This window comes from Triturus cristatus, chromosome 6, assembly GCF_964204655.1.
Source record: "Triturus cristatus chromosome 6, aTriCri1.1, whole genome shotgun sequence".
NCBI lineage: Eukaryota > Metazoa > Chordata > Amphibia > Caudata > Salamandridae > Triturus > Triturus cristatus.
The window spans coordinates 821,952,312-821,971,136 of NC_140589.1; the positions used below are offsets into that span (position 1 = coordinate 821,952,312).

The 18,825-nt window shown below is 45.2% G+C and overlaps 1 protein-coding gene across 2 annotated transcripts in view; it reads right to left on the bottom strand.

Annotated features, from left to right (window-relative positions):
• Positions 1 to 18,825, bottom strand: part of NLRC4 (NLR family CARD domain containing 4) — a 222,480-nt gene that overhangs the window by 56,414 nt on the left and 147,241 nt on the right. For both annotated transcript variants that reach the window (XM_085611423.1, XM_085611424.1), the window contains one exon: positions 1,343 to 1,429. In XM_085611423.1, coding sequence (XP_085467549.1) covers positions 1,343 to 1,429 — 87 coding nt within the window. The remainder of the gene's footprint in view (positions 1 to 1,342; positions 1,430 to 18,825) is intronic.

An 18,825-nucleotide genomic window follows, 5' to 3' on the forward strand; every position in this document is an offset into this window, starting at 1 on the left:
CTTACAAGTGTGACAATTCATACTATTCTAGGCCCCCAAAGCTATAAGAATAGCTTAGGAGGCATGCAAATGTAAATTGAATTTTAAACAGCTGTTGTTGTGCTCATACCTAAATTAGGCAGACAGCGCCACTATGTGCCAGACTGTCAAAAGCTCCAGTGCTGGCAATTAAGTGCAGGGGTCGAGCACAGGAAACCACATCCCAAATTAAGCACTGATGGGTTCAGTGACCACTCACATACAGTAGCTACCAGGGCTATTGGAACATATGCCTTTATTAGCCAAAACACCTTTTTTCAGTGATCATCTAGGTCTATATTTAGCAGTCTGAAAAATGCTTGTAAGCCCTCATGTAGCTGGTATCCATGTTTGGCTTAGAGTAGATGATCACCTGCTCCCAAAACAAAGACATCTGTGACAGAAATGCTGAGAGATGATTATTAGATCAAAAACCAGTAGCGACTAGTGTGCGGGTGGAGGCAAACGGATAACAAAAAGATTTTTTTTAAACAAACTTACCTTCCACCTGCCGCTTGACGCTCAGTTCCATGTCCTCACTGCAGCACAGGCTCCCAGCCTACCTAGTGGCTAATCCTGACACTGCTTTCATGTTTGAAAGCAGCAATAGGATTGGCCTGACCACAGGGAATTTGTGCTCCTAGACCGACTGTGAGCCTGTGCTTTGCTGTCTCCAACCTGGCAACGCAGCTGGGTTGGCAACAGCTCAGTGAGACCGAAGGCCAAACCCACATGTGCACTGACAGAAGTGCTGCCCACCACTCCCTCTCTTGACTGCCCCACGATGACCCCGCCCCCAGGACATAGCACATAGAAATAAACTTGTTTTATTATCGTTTTATTTTTCAAGTTTTGAGGGTGGCAAGAGGGACGATGTTCCTCCGCCAAAGCGGGGGAGCCGAAACTGCAAGAAACAAACTGTGGACTCCATTTGAAAAAGCTGAAGACTAGCTCTGATGTGAAGACACACTATTTTAATGAACAGCAGAAAATCCCTCTTAATATCCTGTAGAAACAGTAAAGGTTTATAGGTAAGAGTCATAGATAAAAGTACAACACATAACACAAATATATAATTAACATGTTAGCAAGAGCATCTCAATTCAGGCAGAGAAGACATATACAGTATTTAATTGTTGTGATTAGCATATACTAAAACAGCTTGACCTCCCAACGGCTGCGATCTGAAAATGTAATATTTTGACTCATAATTATAATAAAAATAAATGTAATGTTTCAACCCGAGGAAAAAAGACAAAAGTGTATGTGAAGTGAGACACGTTTATCCCATGAAGCATATTTAAGAGACGTAATAGTACTTTACCAAGATTTTTTACAGATTCTCCTCCTTCCAAGTAATTTTCAGATAAATCCAGCGTCATCAGTTTTGTCAGGTTACCAATATTCCCAGCTATGAAAAAAGCAAAACAAGGTGACAATGTGTCTATGCACGGTTGTCCATCTCTAAGCATCCTCCTATTTACTGGTAAACATGGGAACTGGACTGTACATTCCAGTGCAATGTTCAAGCTGTCCCCTCCACCTAACAGAACTCCCCTCACCAGCAACCTACTAAATCTAGCATAACTCAATCACAAAACGAAAACGAAAGCAATAAATATAGTTCACAGCAAATGTTATATTCTGATTTTATAGGTCATAATTGATTGGTTCTGCAAAGATGGCGCCACATTTATTTCAGCCATTGAGATACAGGGCAACCACACTTGGCATGGCTGTACTTTTCATTATGTTTGCTCTTCTCATTTCATTTCAATAAACTTTATTCGGTCAAATTAGACCATAAAAGTATTTTAAAAGTTATGAAAAACATAAGTTGGACAAACATTCTCAAATGGCAGTGTTACAGTATCAGTAAACAATGGCCTGCAAGAATAAATAATCAATAAAAACATAAAAACAATAAGAAAAGTTAGAAAAGAAGAATTAGAATATCACATAAAAGCAACAGTCCTGTGCTTAATGGCACTTTCAATGTAAACAGCAGTTGAAAAATAAATCTTGGTTGAGGGCAATGTTTGTAGAAAAGCGAAGGGTGTTCGGAAATAACGTATATTCACCTCCTTTGAAATGTGTAACAAATAGCGTTTTCTCAATAATTAGTAGAATTTACAAAAAAACATGAAATGTATCGAGCTCTGAACTGGGCGGTCATCGCAAGGACACACAGGCAGATGAGAAAAATAAGAGCCTTGAACAGGAAAGGCAACAAGAAAGTGTACAGTGCATAACCTCAGTCTGATTAACAAAAATGTGTGGTGCTGGTTGCACACCCATGTTAGATATGGTTCAATGCTAGTACTTGTGCAAATCCCCATATAAGCCGGGACAGTTGGTTTGTCTACAGTCCTCCGCATCCTCTCCTCCAGGCACCCAGTTAGAAAAGTATCCTTCAAGGCAGTGAGAGCCCTAGCTGGCACACTACTAGGAGAGATAAACAGATCCCCCGACCCATACTAAGGCAGATGTTCCGAATGCACCTTAGCCAGGGAATGCTCGGGCAACGGTCTAGTTTCAGGAAATCAGCAAGGAAAGCCCTGTTGAATGAGGTCTGGCTCTTCATCCAGATTCTGAGCCATAAGAGGAGTGGTTGCAATTTAATGAGGTAACTTATGTACCCAATCCCAGTCTCTAGATGGCAAATGAAAGAGCTGCTACTTTTTGGGACAGCTACTAGCCTCTTAATAAAATCATTCTCAACTGGGTTCAAGCCTCCCTGCTCGCTTAAGCCCCACATCCCGGCCCCATAGGTGGCAACAGCACAGCTCTTAGCTTTGTATATGGCCGTGTTGACAATATACCGTTCAACCCCCATGTCAGTCATAATACTCCACAATGTGGACCTATTAACAGAGTCGAAGGCAGAACTTAGATCCATAAATGCCAAGTATAACTTGCCCTGCTTAGCCACAGAGTATTTACTTATTAGCATATACAGGATAAGGGACTGTTCGACTTTTCCCAGGCCAGTACGGAAGGCAACTTGAAGGTCCCCGAGTATGTTATGCTCATCGGCCCATGTCTGTAGGCGATCCAATAGAATTCTCCCCATGACCTTAGCAGTCAAATTAATCAATGAGATGGGGCAATAACACTGTGGATCGCTTTTCAAACCATTGTTAGGTCGAGCCTAGTGCAGCGCGCATGCGCTGCTCTAGGAAAACGACCTCTTGGAATCGGTGGGACTTCCGGCATACGGCTTGCGGTTAAGAGCAGCGGCAAGCAGTGTGTGTGTCATATTTCACACGAGCATGCGCAGACCACTCGCGGGGCGCTGCAGCTGCATTCCTCGCTTTCACTTGAGCCGCCGCGCGTGTGCTACCCCACCTCACTGCATGAGTACAACAACACTATATTCTCCGAAGGGCAGGCTTGTTAGCTGTGCCCTTTTCCATTCATAGCCGTCCCTTCGGGGTGGAGCCGCCTCCTCCTTGGGAGTGAGTGACTTCACACTCATTTGAAGAATACTACTGGCTGTGAGCGGGCACCATGGCGAAGAGCGGCCGGGCGTTAAGGAGAGTGATCACCGGCTTGGCAGAGTGCCCCGCTCACAGCAGGGTGACGGCTGTGCAGCACGCCTCCGTTACTGGGTATTGTGATCATTCTCAGCGCTTATAGACGAGCCTTTGTTAGTAGAAAATGTGTGGTGTATTTATACTGACACCTCCTTGTCTCGTGACTGTAAGAGAGTCCCTCGCTGTGCGTGAGATTGCACTGCTCAAGCAGGTTTTTAATGCGGGCCCCGGAGGTATTTCATGTTGGTTGGAGACGCTTTACTGTCTGAGTATAGCTTTGGTATAGGCGCGCTCTTTGTTGGGGGAGGGTGCACAACGCATATGAATTGATAGTTGCACTCCCCACAGACCGGTGTGCTTTATGTGGGGGTGTGGCGGGTAAAGAGTCTCGCTTTACTTAGAGGCGCGGGTGACTGAAACTTTTACACAAGAGCCGGGAGGGGGCTGGTGAGGAAAAGTGGCCTTGAATATTCCAAGGCATAGCTTTTGACAGGTCACATTGTCCTATTACCAGAGATGTGTGTCCTGTTGCATTGCGTGTAACAAGAGGGAGAGAGAGGACTAGTTAGCTAGTCCGAGTCTCCGAGGGTTTATATGTGATTAAACAAAGAGGACTAGCTTAAGTTGACCAAAGTGTTACAGTACTCAAATTAGTTCTGTCACGGGCACCTTGTTGGTGTATTCATGAAGCCCTCACCCACCAACCTAGTTGGTGGCATGCTTCATCATCGGGCCCACCCAGTGACACCTAGTATGTCCCGGGTGTGCTACGACGCCTGATTACAGCTGAGCTGGTATATTGCTGAGAGTGCAGTGAGGTTGGGTGAGTTGTGATTTAAAACGGCTTGGTGGTGGTCCCAGTACCCGAGGGTAAATTAAATTTTAATAACTGGGCCGTCACCAGCGGTTAAAAATAAGGCTACAGGACGCGTGAGGGTGGCGAGTTACTGCCTGCTGCGTCCTTCAGATGGTCGACATGTTTCAGCCAGTGCCTTAGAGTGTTCTGGCTTTCCTCAGGACCGTTTTTTTAAAAAGGTGTGGTGAAATAAAACAGACTTAGTGTTGTGGTACAGACTATGTGATACACTCACTAAGGCGTTTTTCTATATGTGAGAGGGGGATTCCCTTCTCATGCATACGCTTTGGGAGGACGACGGCGGGACAACAGGTACAAGGCAGGCACTGACCAGAAAGACTGGTCATCCCCTTACCGCTTCCCTCCAGGAAGCCTTGGCTAATAACCCTGAAGGACGCAGGGGGCAGTAACTCGCCACCCTCACACGTCCTGTAGCCTTACTTTTAACCGCTGGTGACGGCCCAGTTATTAAAATTTAATTTACCCTCGGGTACTGGGACCACCACCAAGCCGTTTTAAATCACAACTCACCCAACCTCACTGCACTCTCAGCAATATACCAGCTCCGCTGTAATCAGGCGTCGTAGCACACCCGGGACATACTAGGTGTCACTGGGTGGGCCCGATGATGAAGCATGCCACCAACTAGGTTGGTGGGTGAGGGCTTCATGAATACACCAACAAGGTGTCCTGTTGCATTGACAGTAAACACTTGCAGAGCTAGGGGCTTGAGTAACAACCTTGGCCCTCAGGTCTTGAGGTATCGTTTACAGACCTGCGACGGCTTTCAGTTTCACTAGGAAAGTTGGTGCGGTCCGTGCTGTTAATAATATTTCTTCTATATTTTTGGTTGTGTGTCTGGCTGGTGGGCTTTATGTGGCTTTCGAAGGACTGGTATGTGTGTTGCCCGATGCGCGGAATGTTAGGGGCGAACAGATCACTCCATGTCACTGGGATGCAACTTATCGAGTTCTGGGTTTTGAGTTAACATATCAGTGCTTTGTTTTTAATTGAGCAACAAGGGGAGTTAGGCCCAAGGGGCAAGGGACAGGCTGGGCCGTATTTAATATGTAGAACAAAGGGAATGGGCCTGAACCTAGATTATTTCAATAGACGTGTTTTGATTCACGTTTGGACAAACGCATTACTTTCAGTTTGAACCAGTATTTTATTTATACCTTTTCTTTCAGTTTCTTTAGTGCTTTCAATTTATAATCAAACACAGAAAAAGACATTACAGTCTACATACAAAAATCCATATTTGCATTATTAATTTACAAAACATTAGACAATAACAATAGACTTACTTAAATACAATAAGAAAATACATGAATAAGACATAAATAAGCAAACATCTGATATTTAAATATTCTTACGCTAACTTTAGCAATGGAATCTGAATGCTGATCCTTAGCTATCTCTAAGAGCTTCTGCGTCAGGTGTGAATTAAGGAAGGGGGGACCAACAGGGAACAATTTGGTGTCTTATACAGGGTACTTTCCTCCATACATAGACTAAATTTAATTCATCGGTCCTCTGCGTTCCTAACATGTGCCAACGCGTTTCGAGTCTCCGGCATTGAGTACAGGGACTCTCATCAGGGCTCTTGAATTTAACAGCAGTGTTGCTTTTCTAGAAGAAATGGATGTGTAAAAGAAACATTTTCGAATTGATAATTTAAGCTCCCTTCCTTTATATTTCTTTTTTAGCTAGGGTTTTGTTATTTGTACCTTATGAGTGGTGTTCGTCTTCGCAACTTGTGGGCTTGTATCTGTTTAAAAGTGGAGACAGTATTTAAAAGTTGTCTCAAGTTACTTATTAGCGTTCTGATGACTATTTGCAAACTGCATTACATGTCATAATTTTTCCTAACTTCTGCTACAGTCTTATGTTTCAGAAACTGTTCTGTCACCCGAACCCAGGTATGCTAAAAGCCTTTTAATGATGCATAATAGCGATAGAAACTAGTTAACAACACTTTTGGATTAACACTCCACTAAAACTCTTTGACAGAACGGTTCCTGAAACATAAATTGACACGGAAATCAGCAGGAACGGTAATTGTGCAGTTGTGTACCGTTTATGCCAGTGTTTCCCAAACTGCAAGTTGCGGCCCACTGGTGGGTCGCAAGCAGGTTTTTGTTAGTTAGCAAAAGTCCGAGCAACAAATAAAGATGCATTCAAATGTTGTATTTCTCTTGTCAAACTTGCTGTACTTCAAAGACAGAGGCCAAATGTCAGGCTATGTCTTCTAACAAGTTGCGGATTATTTTTAACATTGGGTTACAGCTTTGCAGCTTTGCAGCCAGGGAAACAAAAGTAAAGTCAATTATGTTACACACTTGCTGGGATACAGGTAATGTGAAAGGAAAGGCTATCGGATATCATTCTTTTTGTAACATAACAAAATGTACATACCAGTGAATGGTCTGTCAAGACACTTACTTGGTGGTGCACAAATTAGAAATATTTACTAAAACACCAGTTCCACACGTTATCATTTGTGTGCAGTATAGTTTTATCAGTAAACTGTGCATCTGTGCACATTTATTGGCCATTTCAATACAAAATGTGCTGTCTCTAAATGCCAGTGTGCTACCATAGTTTGCTGTAGTTACATTAAACACGCATTGTCATAGCCGATAGGTCTCGCCTTTGGGACCCTATAAGTGTTTAGCCATGCAACAGTTGATACTGTTGCACCAAGGATATTGTGCTGGATAACTAAACACCTATAAGGTCCCAAAGGTGAGACTTATTGGCTATGCCAATGCTTGTTTTAAAATGGGAACGACGCAGGCATGAGACCAATACTGGGGGGGAGGGGCTGTGACTAAGGCAGTATTTAATATGTTAGTCAAAAGGGAAGCCCACATGATGTATTAGCTTGAAACATATCAGAGGGGATCCCATCTGGGTCAAGGGCTCGCCAACCAGACAGCTGGCCGCAGCATGCAGGGCCTCACTCAGTTCAATGCCTGGGCCAACAGGAAGCATTGCTACTGGCTGGGAGATAAAAGGACAGCCTGGAAGCAGCAAGAATGGCGTGATAGAGGCGTGGTCTATAGGGAGGAAGAGGCTGGTGTCACAGGCAGCATACAGCTTCACAAAGTGAGTGACACAAACGTCGGGAGGGATCACCGTATCAATTCCAGAATTATTGGTATCCTCAAAAAAACTATGATTTACTGTTGCCCAAAGAGCTCTGCTATCTCTCAATTCACTTGCCTCGAGTAAAGAGGAGAAGGCAGCTTCTCTAATAGTAGTTTTCCTGATTTTAAGGGCACTTCGGTACAGGGCCCTACAGCTCCGCATGGCATCCTGGGCTCTAGGTTTCCTCTTTAAACAGTAAGTAACTGGTGATTGGTGTTAGTGAAATTGATATCAAACCACTTAGTGGGACGTCTGTGACCAGATTTAATCAGAACCAGGAGTAGGTCACAGGCCGCACTACAGATCCTATCAGAGCTGCTCAAAAGCTCCAGCCTCAACCCTGTTTGCAGTCATCTGTTAGACAAACCAGGAGTCGGGGAGTGAAGAGGCAACAAGTTGTGAGAGAAAAGAAGTTTCATCAACCGCGAACCAATTCTTAATCAACTAAAGCACGTTTTGAGAGGATGGTAAGTATCCATTTGATAAATTTGTAATGGTAAACATTCCTACCAAAGGGATTTTTGCCAATATAATTAACAGAGAGCCTATACATTTTAGAACAAATCCATTCCATGTATAGAGTTCCACACATCTTTTAAAAATTAACCTTACCCAGTTTAATGAACAATATTTATCATTGAAAGTAACATACAAAATGAGGAAATCCATATAACATAACATAACGTGTATTTGTAAAGAGCACGTTCACCCCAGCAACGGGGCATCTTGGTGCTGAAAAACAGATGTGTATTGGTACCCAACTCAATGGTACTCATTTTATCGACCTCAAATGGATGAAAAACAGAATAGACACGCCAGGATTTGAACCTGTGACCATGTCAAGTCATGGGTATTTATATCGCGCACATATCACTCCTGCGAGTCTCATGGCGCTTGCAGGCTGCTGAGGGCAGATAGAAGATGGGACCAACGGCTCTTATCCAAACAGCCAAGTCTTCAATCTCTTACGGAAACAGTTGTCGTCTGGTATGCTACGAAGTTCAAATGGCATTATGTTCCAGGAAGCAGGAGCCAGGAATGAGAAGGCACGCCCACCCTGTCTAGCAGTGTGGATCTTGAGAGGGGTGAGCAGAGCAGAGTCACTTGAACGCAGTGCCCTGGGAGGTTTATACCATCGTAGTTTTTGCACCCAATATTTAGGACCTTTATCATACATTTGTTTGTGTGTAAGACATAAGATCTTAAAAAGGGTGCATTTTCTCACTGGAAGCCAGTGGAGGATTTTAAGACAGGGTGCCGACGGTGATCTGTAAGGGCGGTCGAGGACCAGCCTTGCAGCAGTGTTTTGGAGAACCTGAAGTCTATCTAGGAGATCAGAATTAATTGATAGCAGAAGAGCATTGCCATAGTCCATTCTGTTAATTATTAGACCTTGTATTAGGGGTCTGCGTGCCTCGAGGGGGAGCCATTTGAAGACTTTTCGAAGGCTCCGCATAACGCCGAAGCAGGTACTAATAATATGATTCACATGCCCCTTCATGGACAGACAGTTGTCCAAGTGGACTCCTAGGTTCCGGATTAAGTTCTTATGGGAAGGGCATGGGCCAAGCTGGATGGCCACCAATCCTGCGTCCAGTGGTTGGTCGCTTTACCAAAAAGCATGATTTCAGACTTAGACCCATTTAACTGAAGATGATTCGATGTCATCCATTTGTCCACATGGGTCAGACAGTCTTTAAAACGCTTCTTAGTGTCGATGGGATCAGGTCCCAGCGTGACCAGAATCTGAGTATCGTCCGCATAGGACAGAACGTCGAAGCCATAAGTTCTGATCACAGCAGCTAGGGGGGCCATGTAAATATTAAAACGTGTAGGGCTCAAAATAGAGCCCTGAGGCACACCCATAGTTACAGATCGTTCTCTAGAGGTGGTATTACCCATCTGGACAATAGTTTTGCGATCCTTCAAGTAACTGATGAACCATTTCAAGGCCTGCCCCCTGACACCAATCTCCCAGAGACGTTGTTCAAGAATACGATGGGAGATGGTGTCGAAGGCAGCCGACAGGTCAAGCAGAACGAGGATCGCTGACTGGTGTTTGTCCAGAGCTAGTCTGATGTTATCAGTAACCTCTACCAGAGCGGTCTCAGTGCTGTGAGCTGCTCGGAAACCCGATTGCGAGGGATCCAAGAGTCCGTGGCTTCCGAGGTGGCACACCAACTGCTTATTAATTACGGACTCCAATATTTTCCCGAAATAGGGTAATAGGGAGATTGGCCGGTAGTTCAGAAGTATCTCTGGATCTGCCGAAGGTTTCTTCAGGATTGGTCTGATTCTGGCGGTCTTCCAACATAAAGGAAACTCGGATTCAGCCAAGGATTTGTTAAATAAACTGACCAGCCCCGATAAAACTGTAGGTGCCATCATTGGGAAGATTTGTGAAGGGAAAGGGTCCGCAGGGGAGCCAGATTTTATTTTGGTCGTGGCCATGGTGACAGATTTAAGGTTACACTCCGTAAAGGCGGTCAGAAGATCACATGGGTCAAGTAAAGGACACAGAGATTCAGTGTGCCCTTGGTCGGGGATGGAGGGGAAAGTTTTGTGAATATTCGTAGTTTTTTCTTCGAAAAATTCTGATAGCGAATCTATCCAGTTTTGAGAAACGGGAACGGTATGTTCATTAACAGCAGTGGTGAATTCTTTGAAGATGTGGTATAATTCCCTAGAGGAATTTTCTGCCCTAGTTATCCGGCTTACCAGGTGTTTTTTTTTAGCTAGTTTAATTTCGCGCATGTAACTATGGTGAAGTTTTTGATAGCTTTCACGATCTGTTGAGCGTTTTGTTTTCCGCCACAGTTTATCTGCGGCGCGACACAATTTTTTTACGGCTTTTAAATGATCAGTGAACCAGGAGGAGGTTCGGTTCTTGGACCTGATAATCTGTGTCGGGGCAATGAGATCCAGTGTAGTCGAAATTGCGTTATTTAATTGCGCAGCATCGTCATTAACACTCGCCTCGGGGTTTGAGGGATAAGGGCAGAACTTATCTTTGAATAGGGACGACGTTACTTTACGCCAAGGCCTGCAAGATACTTGGTTGTTGTCAGAGTGAAGTTTCTTTCTAAGGGCAGTAGGAATAGTGAATTCCAACAGGAAATGGTCAGTCCATAACAGAGGCTCCGGGGTTTTAATGACCAGTTCCAGTGCATTAGAGAAAAGAAGGTCAAGCGTATGGCCTGCGTAATGGGTAGGTCCAGCCACCATTTGAACCAGACCAAGAGAGTTCATATTTGAGAGTAATTTATCTGTGCCCTGGTTATATAGCAGTTCCGCATGGAAATTAAAGTCACCAAGGAGAACGAAGTTGTCGGAGTCTATAACATGCGGGGCTATGGTTTCAACTAGTAGGTCTGAAAAGTCCCCTTTCATACCAGGGGGACGGTACACCAGGGCTCCTCTCCATGACCCACTTAAAAGACCAATAATTTTAAAAATGCAGATTTCCATATGACTGCATAATACATTTTCCAAAGTGCTGATTGTTAGAGTGCATTTATAAGCAATTAAAAGACCTCCCCCCCCTTTTCTCTTTCCTATCAATACGGATTGTTTTATAAGCAGAAGGAAAGGCTACATGCAGATCGGGACCGGCATGTTCATGAAGCCAAGTTTCCGTAATAAAACATACATCTGGATCAGTTTGATCCAGTAAATCCCATATCTCCAAAGAATGTTTGGTGACAGAACGGGTGTTAAAATAAATAGCTTTCAGTGGGGAGGGGAGGGGGGCTTCACGTTTACTCTGCAGCCTGGGACTAGCGGGTAAGGCTGCATTGGTTAGACTAGATGAGAGCCTAATTTCAATGCATTGGAGCAAGTCCTTTTCAACAGTACAAGTGCAAATCGTGGAGAAGGCATTTAAGTCTTTGAGTTGAGCACTCGAATATTGAAGAAACCCCATTATCATCTGATGACGCGGCAGGCAGTCCAAGGATACTTAGTGACAAGGAAGGACGGGTATTGGTGTTCCCAAAACGAAATCAACAGGAATTGTGAAGGAGTGTGGCTCAATGGTTACAGCGGCAGATCCTGAAGCAGAGTTCTGGCCAGGGACCAGGGTTCGATTCCTGCCTCGGTGGGGCTCGGGCACAATTTCCTCGGACCTGTCTATTCTCGCCTCGGTGCCTATTCTAATCACGGGCCCCACGCTGCAACTCTGGGCAATAGCTTGCTTAGCCTCCACACCGGCCCCAACAGCGCTAAGGATGCCTGGCTTCACCCTGGGGGTGCCCAGGAGTGGACACTTCACAGGGAAAGCCAGGAGGGGTTCCACAGCGGTATGAGTATCAGCGCCAGGAAACCGCAAAGGCGACACCGCAAGGTGGCCGTCTGGTGACAGTGCGCTCTATAAGTACCTTGACATTTACATTTACATTTTGTGGCCGCTGGGCGGTGCCTGGCGCAGACGGGCTTGCCTTTGGCGTGCCTTTGGCGCGCCGCTGCGCGCGTCCGCGCCCTGAGCCCACTAAAGTAATGAAATTGAGGGGGAAACACTAGAATGCGCACCTGAGTTTCCGGCCGAAATCCGGAAGTTGTGCAACCCCTATACGACCCTCCGTACAATCGGCACACGCCGTGACGGACCGGGGTCAGGGGTGAAGTATTCTAAGGGCACTGGCGGCAAAGGTAGGCTACAGTTTTAGATTCATCACAATACACATTATAAAATCACTTTTTAAAATTTTAAAACCAGGACAAATGTCTGGGGTGCAAAGAGCGCAATAGTGCAAATGACCATGAGGTCGAACACAGGCCCCTGCAGTGGATGCATTAGTCCACTGAGCCAACAGACCCGGCTAGTGGTGGACGAACCCCTGAGGCATTTTTTTAAAATAATTTAAACTCATTAATTATCCTTATACAGTTCCACAACAAGTTAACATATTACATTTGTATAGCCATATATAAAAGCACAAAGAAAGAGCAGTCTTGCTAAATAAATTAACACATGAAATGTGAAATTCATAAATTAAAACAGAAGAATGAATGCTGGTACAAAGCCACAGATTAAACGTTCACCTAATAAAAAATTTGACACATTTAAGTCATGCACTTAGCTAAATGAAGAGGCAGTAAAGCTACACAAAATCAGAGAAAGCAATCACAAACAAAACATACAGGGAAGGATAATGAAGACAAAAACAATAGGGGAGAGCCAGAAATATGGAGGAACCCATTCAACAAAATTATCCAGCATTTATAACAGGGAAGTAGTAGGTATAATCCCTCTCTCCCTTGTGTTGAGTGAGCCACATTTTAATCAGTTTTAGATCATCAAGGCCCTGGACCAGGGAGGGCGAGGGTGTCATCCCCTACCACGTGGGACGCAATGTAACTATGGCTCGATGTCCATTGCTACATTAATGTCGCCCCCAGCATGAGATTGTCACTGGCATGGGCTGCCAGGAAAGGGAACAACCAGGCATAGAATTGGTACTTTTGGTCATTAGGTCCATATCGATCCCCTGACCAGGACAACTCTTCCGTCCCGATACCTATTTATTTAAGAGTTTTATATAGCGCTGGCCAGACCCGAAGGTATCAGAGAGCTTTACAACATACGTGTCAAGGAAATCACACAGTAACACAGTAGAATCAAGGAAATCACACAGTAACGCAGTAGTATACATAGTGGTTCATGGCGCTTCGGAGGTCTGAGCGCGCTGTACCGCATTAAGGCAAGGAAGTCTGGTGGAGTACTAGCAGTGTGCACGTTGGTGTTAGCTCAAGCCGACCTCCTTTAGGGAGGGGGGGGGGCAAGGGAGATGTCCGATGGCTTGGCGGAGGTAGATGTCTTAATGTCAAAGAATCGGAATGCTGCCAGGTGCAAGCTAGTGTGCTCCGGCGGCAGCTATCAATATGGGAGCGAACGATTGAGGAAGAGGTCTTTGAGCTGCATTTAAAATTTTGGGAAGGATGGGGTAGTTCTGATGTGGACTGGGATGGAATTCCAGATTTTGGGCGCACTTCCAGAAAAGGAGCGAGCTGCGTTTTTTTGTTTATGGGTTTTCGGCGGGATGAGGAGAAGCGTATTGGAGCTCCTGAGGGTCCTTGTCTGACCGGCCTTCTTAAGTTTGGAGGCCAGGTAGGCAGGTTTCCCTGTGTGCAGGGCATTGTGCGTGAGGCAAGCAGTTCTAAAGTTGTCACGCATTTCGACTGGGAGCCATTTTAGCACTTTGAGTGTGGTTGATTTGTGATCATATTTCTTTGCTCCAGTGATCATTCTGACTGCTGCATTGAGCGTTGTTCTGAAGGGAGCTAAGTGGCATTTAGCTGTACCTGTGGGGTCTGCATTCCCGTAGTCTAGTCTGGACAGAACCAGTATGAGTAGCTTGTTTGAGGTCCTTGGGCGGGATGAAGGGTTTTATTTTGTTAAGTAATTTTAGGTTGAGGAGTCGCTCTTTGCGGAGTTCTTGATGTGCTTGGCCATGTCTAGTTTTGGATCGAGAGTGATTCCCAGCGATTTTACGGAGTCAGCCAGGGTGATATTGCCGCTGAGGGCGTTAATAGCTTTAAGCCATTCTACGATTTGAAGGTTCTCTTTTTTGTTAGAGATGAGGAGGAATTCCGTTTTGTCTTGGTTGAGTTTCAGGTGATTAAGAGATAACCAGTGTAGGACTTCACTAAGAGTGTCGCTGAGTCTTTGAATGTCATCAATGGAGGAGGTTTCGAGATAGATCAGGGTGTCATCTGCATATAGGTGGAAGGGCATGTTGTTGTTTTTTAGTATGGTGGTGAGGAGTTCCATGAAGATGTTGAAAAGTTGTGGTGAAAGAACTGACCCTTGGGGGACACCCCTGCTGACGGGGTGTAGGACTGGCGAGAAGTTTTGATTTGTATTCTTTGTATGCGGTTCTGGAGAAAGGAGAAGAACCACTGTAGGACGACCTCTTCTGCACCTAGCCTTTTGTGAAGTACTTTGATGTGTAGCTTGTGGTTAACCATGTCGAAGGCTGCCGATAGGTCCAGAAGTATGAGTAAGCAGCATTGGTCCGTATCTAGTGGCTTGTGGATATCGTCTATGACGTTAATGATGGCTGTCTCTGTGCTGCAGCCTTGTTGGAAGCCCGATTGGTGGGGGTCCAGGAGGTTGATGTTGTCCATGTGTTGAGTCAGTTGAAGGAGAACACACCTTTCCAAGATTTTAGATAGGAGAGGAAGATTGAAAACGGGGCTGAAGTAATTCAAATAGTTAGTATCCAAGCCCGTTTTTTTCAGAAGTGGCGTGACTTGCCCGACTTTGAGGCAATCCGGAATGGTTCTGGTTCTCAGGGAGCTGTTTATGATCTTGCTCCAGAGCGGGGCTAGGGAGAGTTTAAGTTTTTTAGCCAGTTGGGTGGGTATAGGATCAAGGACGTGTGATAAGGGTTTGTAGGTGGAGATTAGTTAAACTATCACCAATTCAGAGATGTGGTTGAAGGATTTCCAGAGTTTTGGTGGGTGATTGGGTACGATGTGAGGGAGACTGCGGTTGACATCCAAGGAGAGCTCAATCTTGGTGATTTTGTCGTGAAGAAGTTGGTGAAGTTATCGCACAGTTCTTTGGAGGCCACAATTGAGGAAGGGGGGCTTGGAAGTCTGTTGCCTGATGAGGTTGAAGACTTCCTTGGGCCTGTTTTTTGCGTTGTCAAGAGCAGTGCAGAAGGAGGCGTTTTTTTGTTAATTGTGTGTTTTTTGTACTTCCTGTGAGCTGATTTGAGTTGCTCGCGGAGGATTGAGGATGGGTTGTTCTGCCAGAGTCTTTCTGTGGCTCTTAGGTGTCTCCTTTTGGAGTTTATGTCCGTATTGAACCAGGATCTAGGTGGAATGTTCCTGGCTTTTTTTAGTTTCATGGGGGCTAGCTGGTCCAGAAAGGAAGTCATAGTTGCATTATAGTGAGAGGTGAGTTGAAGATGATGCGCTTGCGATTTACCCGGTGGCAGTGGCAGTTTAACTCAGGATAGGCTGGGCATCCTTGCTATTTTGGATCCGCGAGAGTGGTAGTGGAGCATGTCCAGTGTCTATCTGTTTACCCTTACATCCCCCCTTATTTCAACGGAAGGCCTGTATTGCGGTTATGACTCCCATGCTCCTATGAGACCAGCACTTAAGTGACACGCCTGGGAGGGAGGGGGGGGGGGAGTTGGGGTCCACATTTTGTTCATGACCGATCCAGACCAATGGCGCAGGTCTCACTCAGGGTTCCACCCGGACTATAGGGTTGGGCAGTCCACGGGGTGTGCATTGTTGCCTTCGATTAAGCATGAAGGCCCCAGACTATTTTGGAGTGCTAACAAGTTGATCTGAAACTGAATATGCACCATTGTCTGCTCATATGTTTAGGTCTTTACTAGTCTGCGTAATATTTGACGATTGTTGATTATATGGGGCATGTAACGGTAACCCCTTGCCTCTCTTCACGCTTCATGACCTCTTTGAATGTAAAGAAAACCAATAAAAGTTTGTTTAAAAAAAAGTTATGAGAGGTGAGTTCTGTTGTGGAGAGATCATCCGTGGAGATGGGAAGGACAGATCTCATCTTTTCCTCCAGGATTGGGGGCTCCGAGTTAGATTTCTCATCCATTGGGGGGGTGTCTAGCGTGGGGGGTTTGCATAGGATCGGTTGGCTGATGCGGAATAGGATGAGGTGGTGATCAGACCAGTCAACGGGCAGGATGTGGTCGATAAGGATTGTGTCGCGTTGGGCAATAATGGCATCCAGGATAGATCCTTTGTCGTGTGTATCTTTTGAGCAGTGTTGGATAAGGTTGTTGTTATTTAGGAGACCGTTCAGGGATTGGATTAGCAGGTTGTTTTCATCATTCCAGTGTAGGTTGAGTTCACCTAGAATTAAATAGTTTGCATCTCGGAGTGAGCACTAAGTAATCAGATCGGACAGGTGTTCCCTGAATGCTGTGGTGTTGCCTGGCGGATGGTAGAGGAGGTGGCACAGTAGAGATTTGTTGTCATTTGTCCTAATGTTGGCGGTTAGGGATTTAAACGAGTTGTATTTGAAGGTGTCGGTTTCCGTCACGGAGATGTTGACCTTGTGTATGATTGCTATGCCCCTATGCATCAAGTTGTGATGGAAAGGGAAACCCAATCTCAATAGAAAAGCTACCGCCTTTTTGGTGAATGCGGAGGAAAAGAATTGGTGGGGAAAGTATAGGGATGCATACAGTTTCTTGTTACGTGCCAATTAATAGGTCTCTTAGATAAGGGCACCATCTACACCCTTCAAGGTAAGCCAGTGCAACACTGACTTTCTATTTACCGGCGAATTGAGAACCTGTGCATTTAGAGTTGCCCTCACACCTCTTTAGGGGTGTGAGCTGTGGCCACCATTAGGAAGGGTGGAAGTGTTGCACGCTTCTCTGCCATTCCAACAAAATGGTTACCTTTCTGTGGTCTACATTCTGATCTTAGGAAACAGTAAAACAGAAGCACAAACATAAGAAACACAACATGTAGGAGGCAATTAACTGTTGGTTACTGGAGACAATGATGGGGTTAGCTCTTGGGAGTCATACCGCCCATTAGCATTACTGAATAGTTACGCAAAGATTTGTACGACAATCTTGGCCCGCCAACTGAGCGAGGTATGGCCATATTTGGTGTCCCCGTACCAAACAGGCTTTGTCAGGAACAGATGAACAAGCCCCAACATCAGATAGGCCCTCAGCGTGGTTGATAAAGCATCAGCCACCGGAAAGGAGGTACTCCTGCTGTGCCTTGATGCAGAGAAGGCCTTTGATGGCATTGACTGGCCATTCTTCGTGAAGACTCTTGATAAAACGACTATGGGGCCTCGGATGAAAGCGTTCATATTAGCCAACTATGCCTGACCCTCGACGAAACTTAGAATACATTTTTGCCTATCGGACTCGATTCCTCTCACAAGGGACACCCAGCAGAGCAACCTCCTTTCGTCCCTGATTTTCTCCCTCTCTATAGAACCTTTAAATCACAGGATAAAGGCTAACCCGCTGATCACAGGCATTTCCACTAAACCGACTGCAGAAACTGGTGCTCTTTGTCCATTATATTTTATGTTTCTTGATAGACTCAGAGAAAAAGGTACCTGCACTCTCGGAAGAGCTCAAGCTCTTTCACCTTGTGGAGGTATTCTGGAGGAACTGTCAGAAATACTTTGTGACGAGGGTGGAAGGAGGAGGTGGTTCCCTCAAGGAAGCGGTGAGGAAACAGAGACTGCGGTGGTCCCCAAGAGGGATCAGGTACCTGGGAGTTAAAATTCAGTCTACCATCAATGAGGTATTCTCCAGCAATGTCCCACCAATCTTAGATACTTTGTTCAAGGACTTATACCAATAGGGCATGCTTGAGATCTCTTGGGTGGGCAAGATAAATTGTGTAGAGATGAACCTACTTCCCAGACTGTTATACCTTTTCCGCTCCCTTCTGATGCAGGTTCCCCAGGAAACCTAAAAACACATGAACCAGAAAATGTGGGCCTTTATTGGTCTGCTAGTACATGATACCTGTTTGACTAAAAGCTATGGTGGAAGCCCCTGACACATGTTGGAGGTGTTGTGGAGGGAAGGTAACATACTTGCATATGTGGTCTGAGTGGACATACACACAGAGGCCCTGGAGTCAGGTAATGGAGGTTATGAGAAACATTACCAATTTATCCCTCACTATGTGGCCGTGGATAGCCCTGATGGGAATGGTAGATGAAGAGGGATAGTTCCCACCTTCCCCTTCAGTGGTTAGACTACTCACACCATTACTGCTAGAGGCTCACCTGGTAGTAGCAAAGCATTGGCATGTGGTGGACTAAGGTCTGGATAATCCATGCAATGGAAAGACTGACTGCACTGATATGGGACACCATGTCAAAATACGAGTAGATTTGGACCTCATTCCATACATATATTAAATGTACCTGAGGAATCCCATGACCACTTGGCTTGATACGTTTGGAGGGAGAATAGGCTACGGTGCAGATGACTGGGGTGGCGATTAAGGGTAGTCCTGTGCAGAGAGGCGATTGTGACCTAGGCTACCTCATTGTGAATGTTTTTGTGCTGCTCTTGGAAAGTGTAGTTATGTGGCTGATGTTTGGTATGGGATCAGATCAGATTTGTAAGGTGTTACTTGCAAGACATTAAAAAAGTGTTCATAAGAAATATGTACATGGGACTGTTAAATAAAGTGGTTAAAAAAAAGAAGGGCTGTTTGTGTTACACATATATAGCCCAACACTATGGCGTTTGTCAGGGAGCTCACAACAGAATTTTC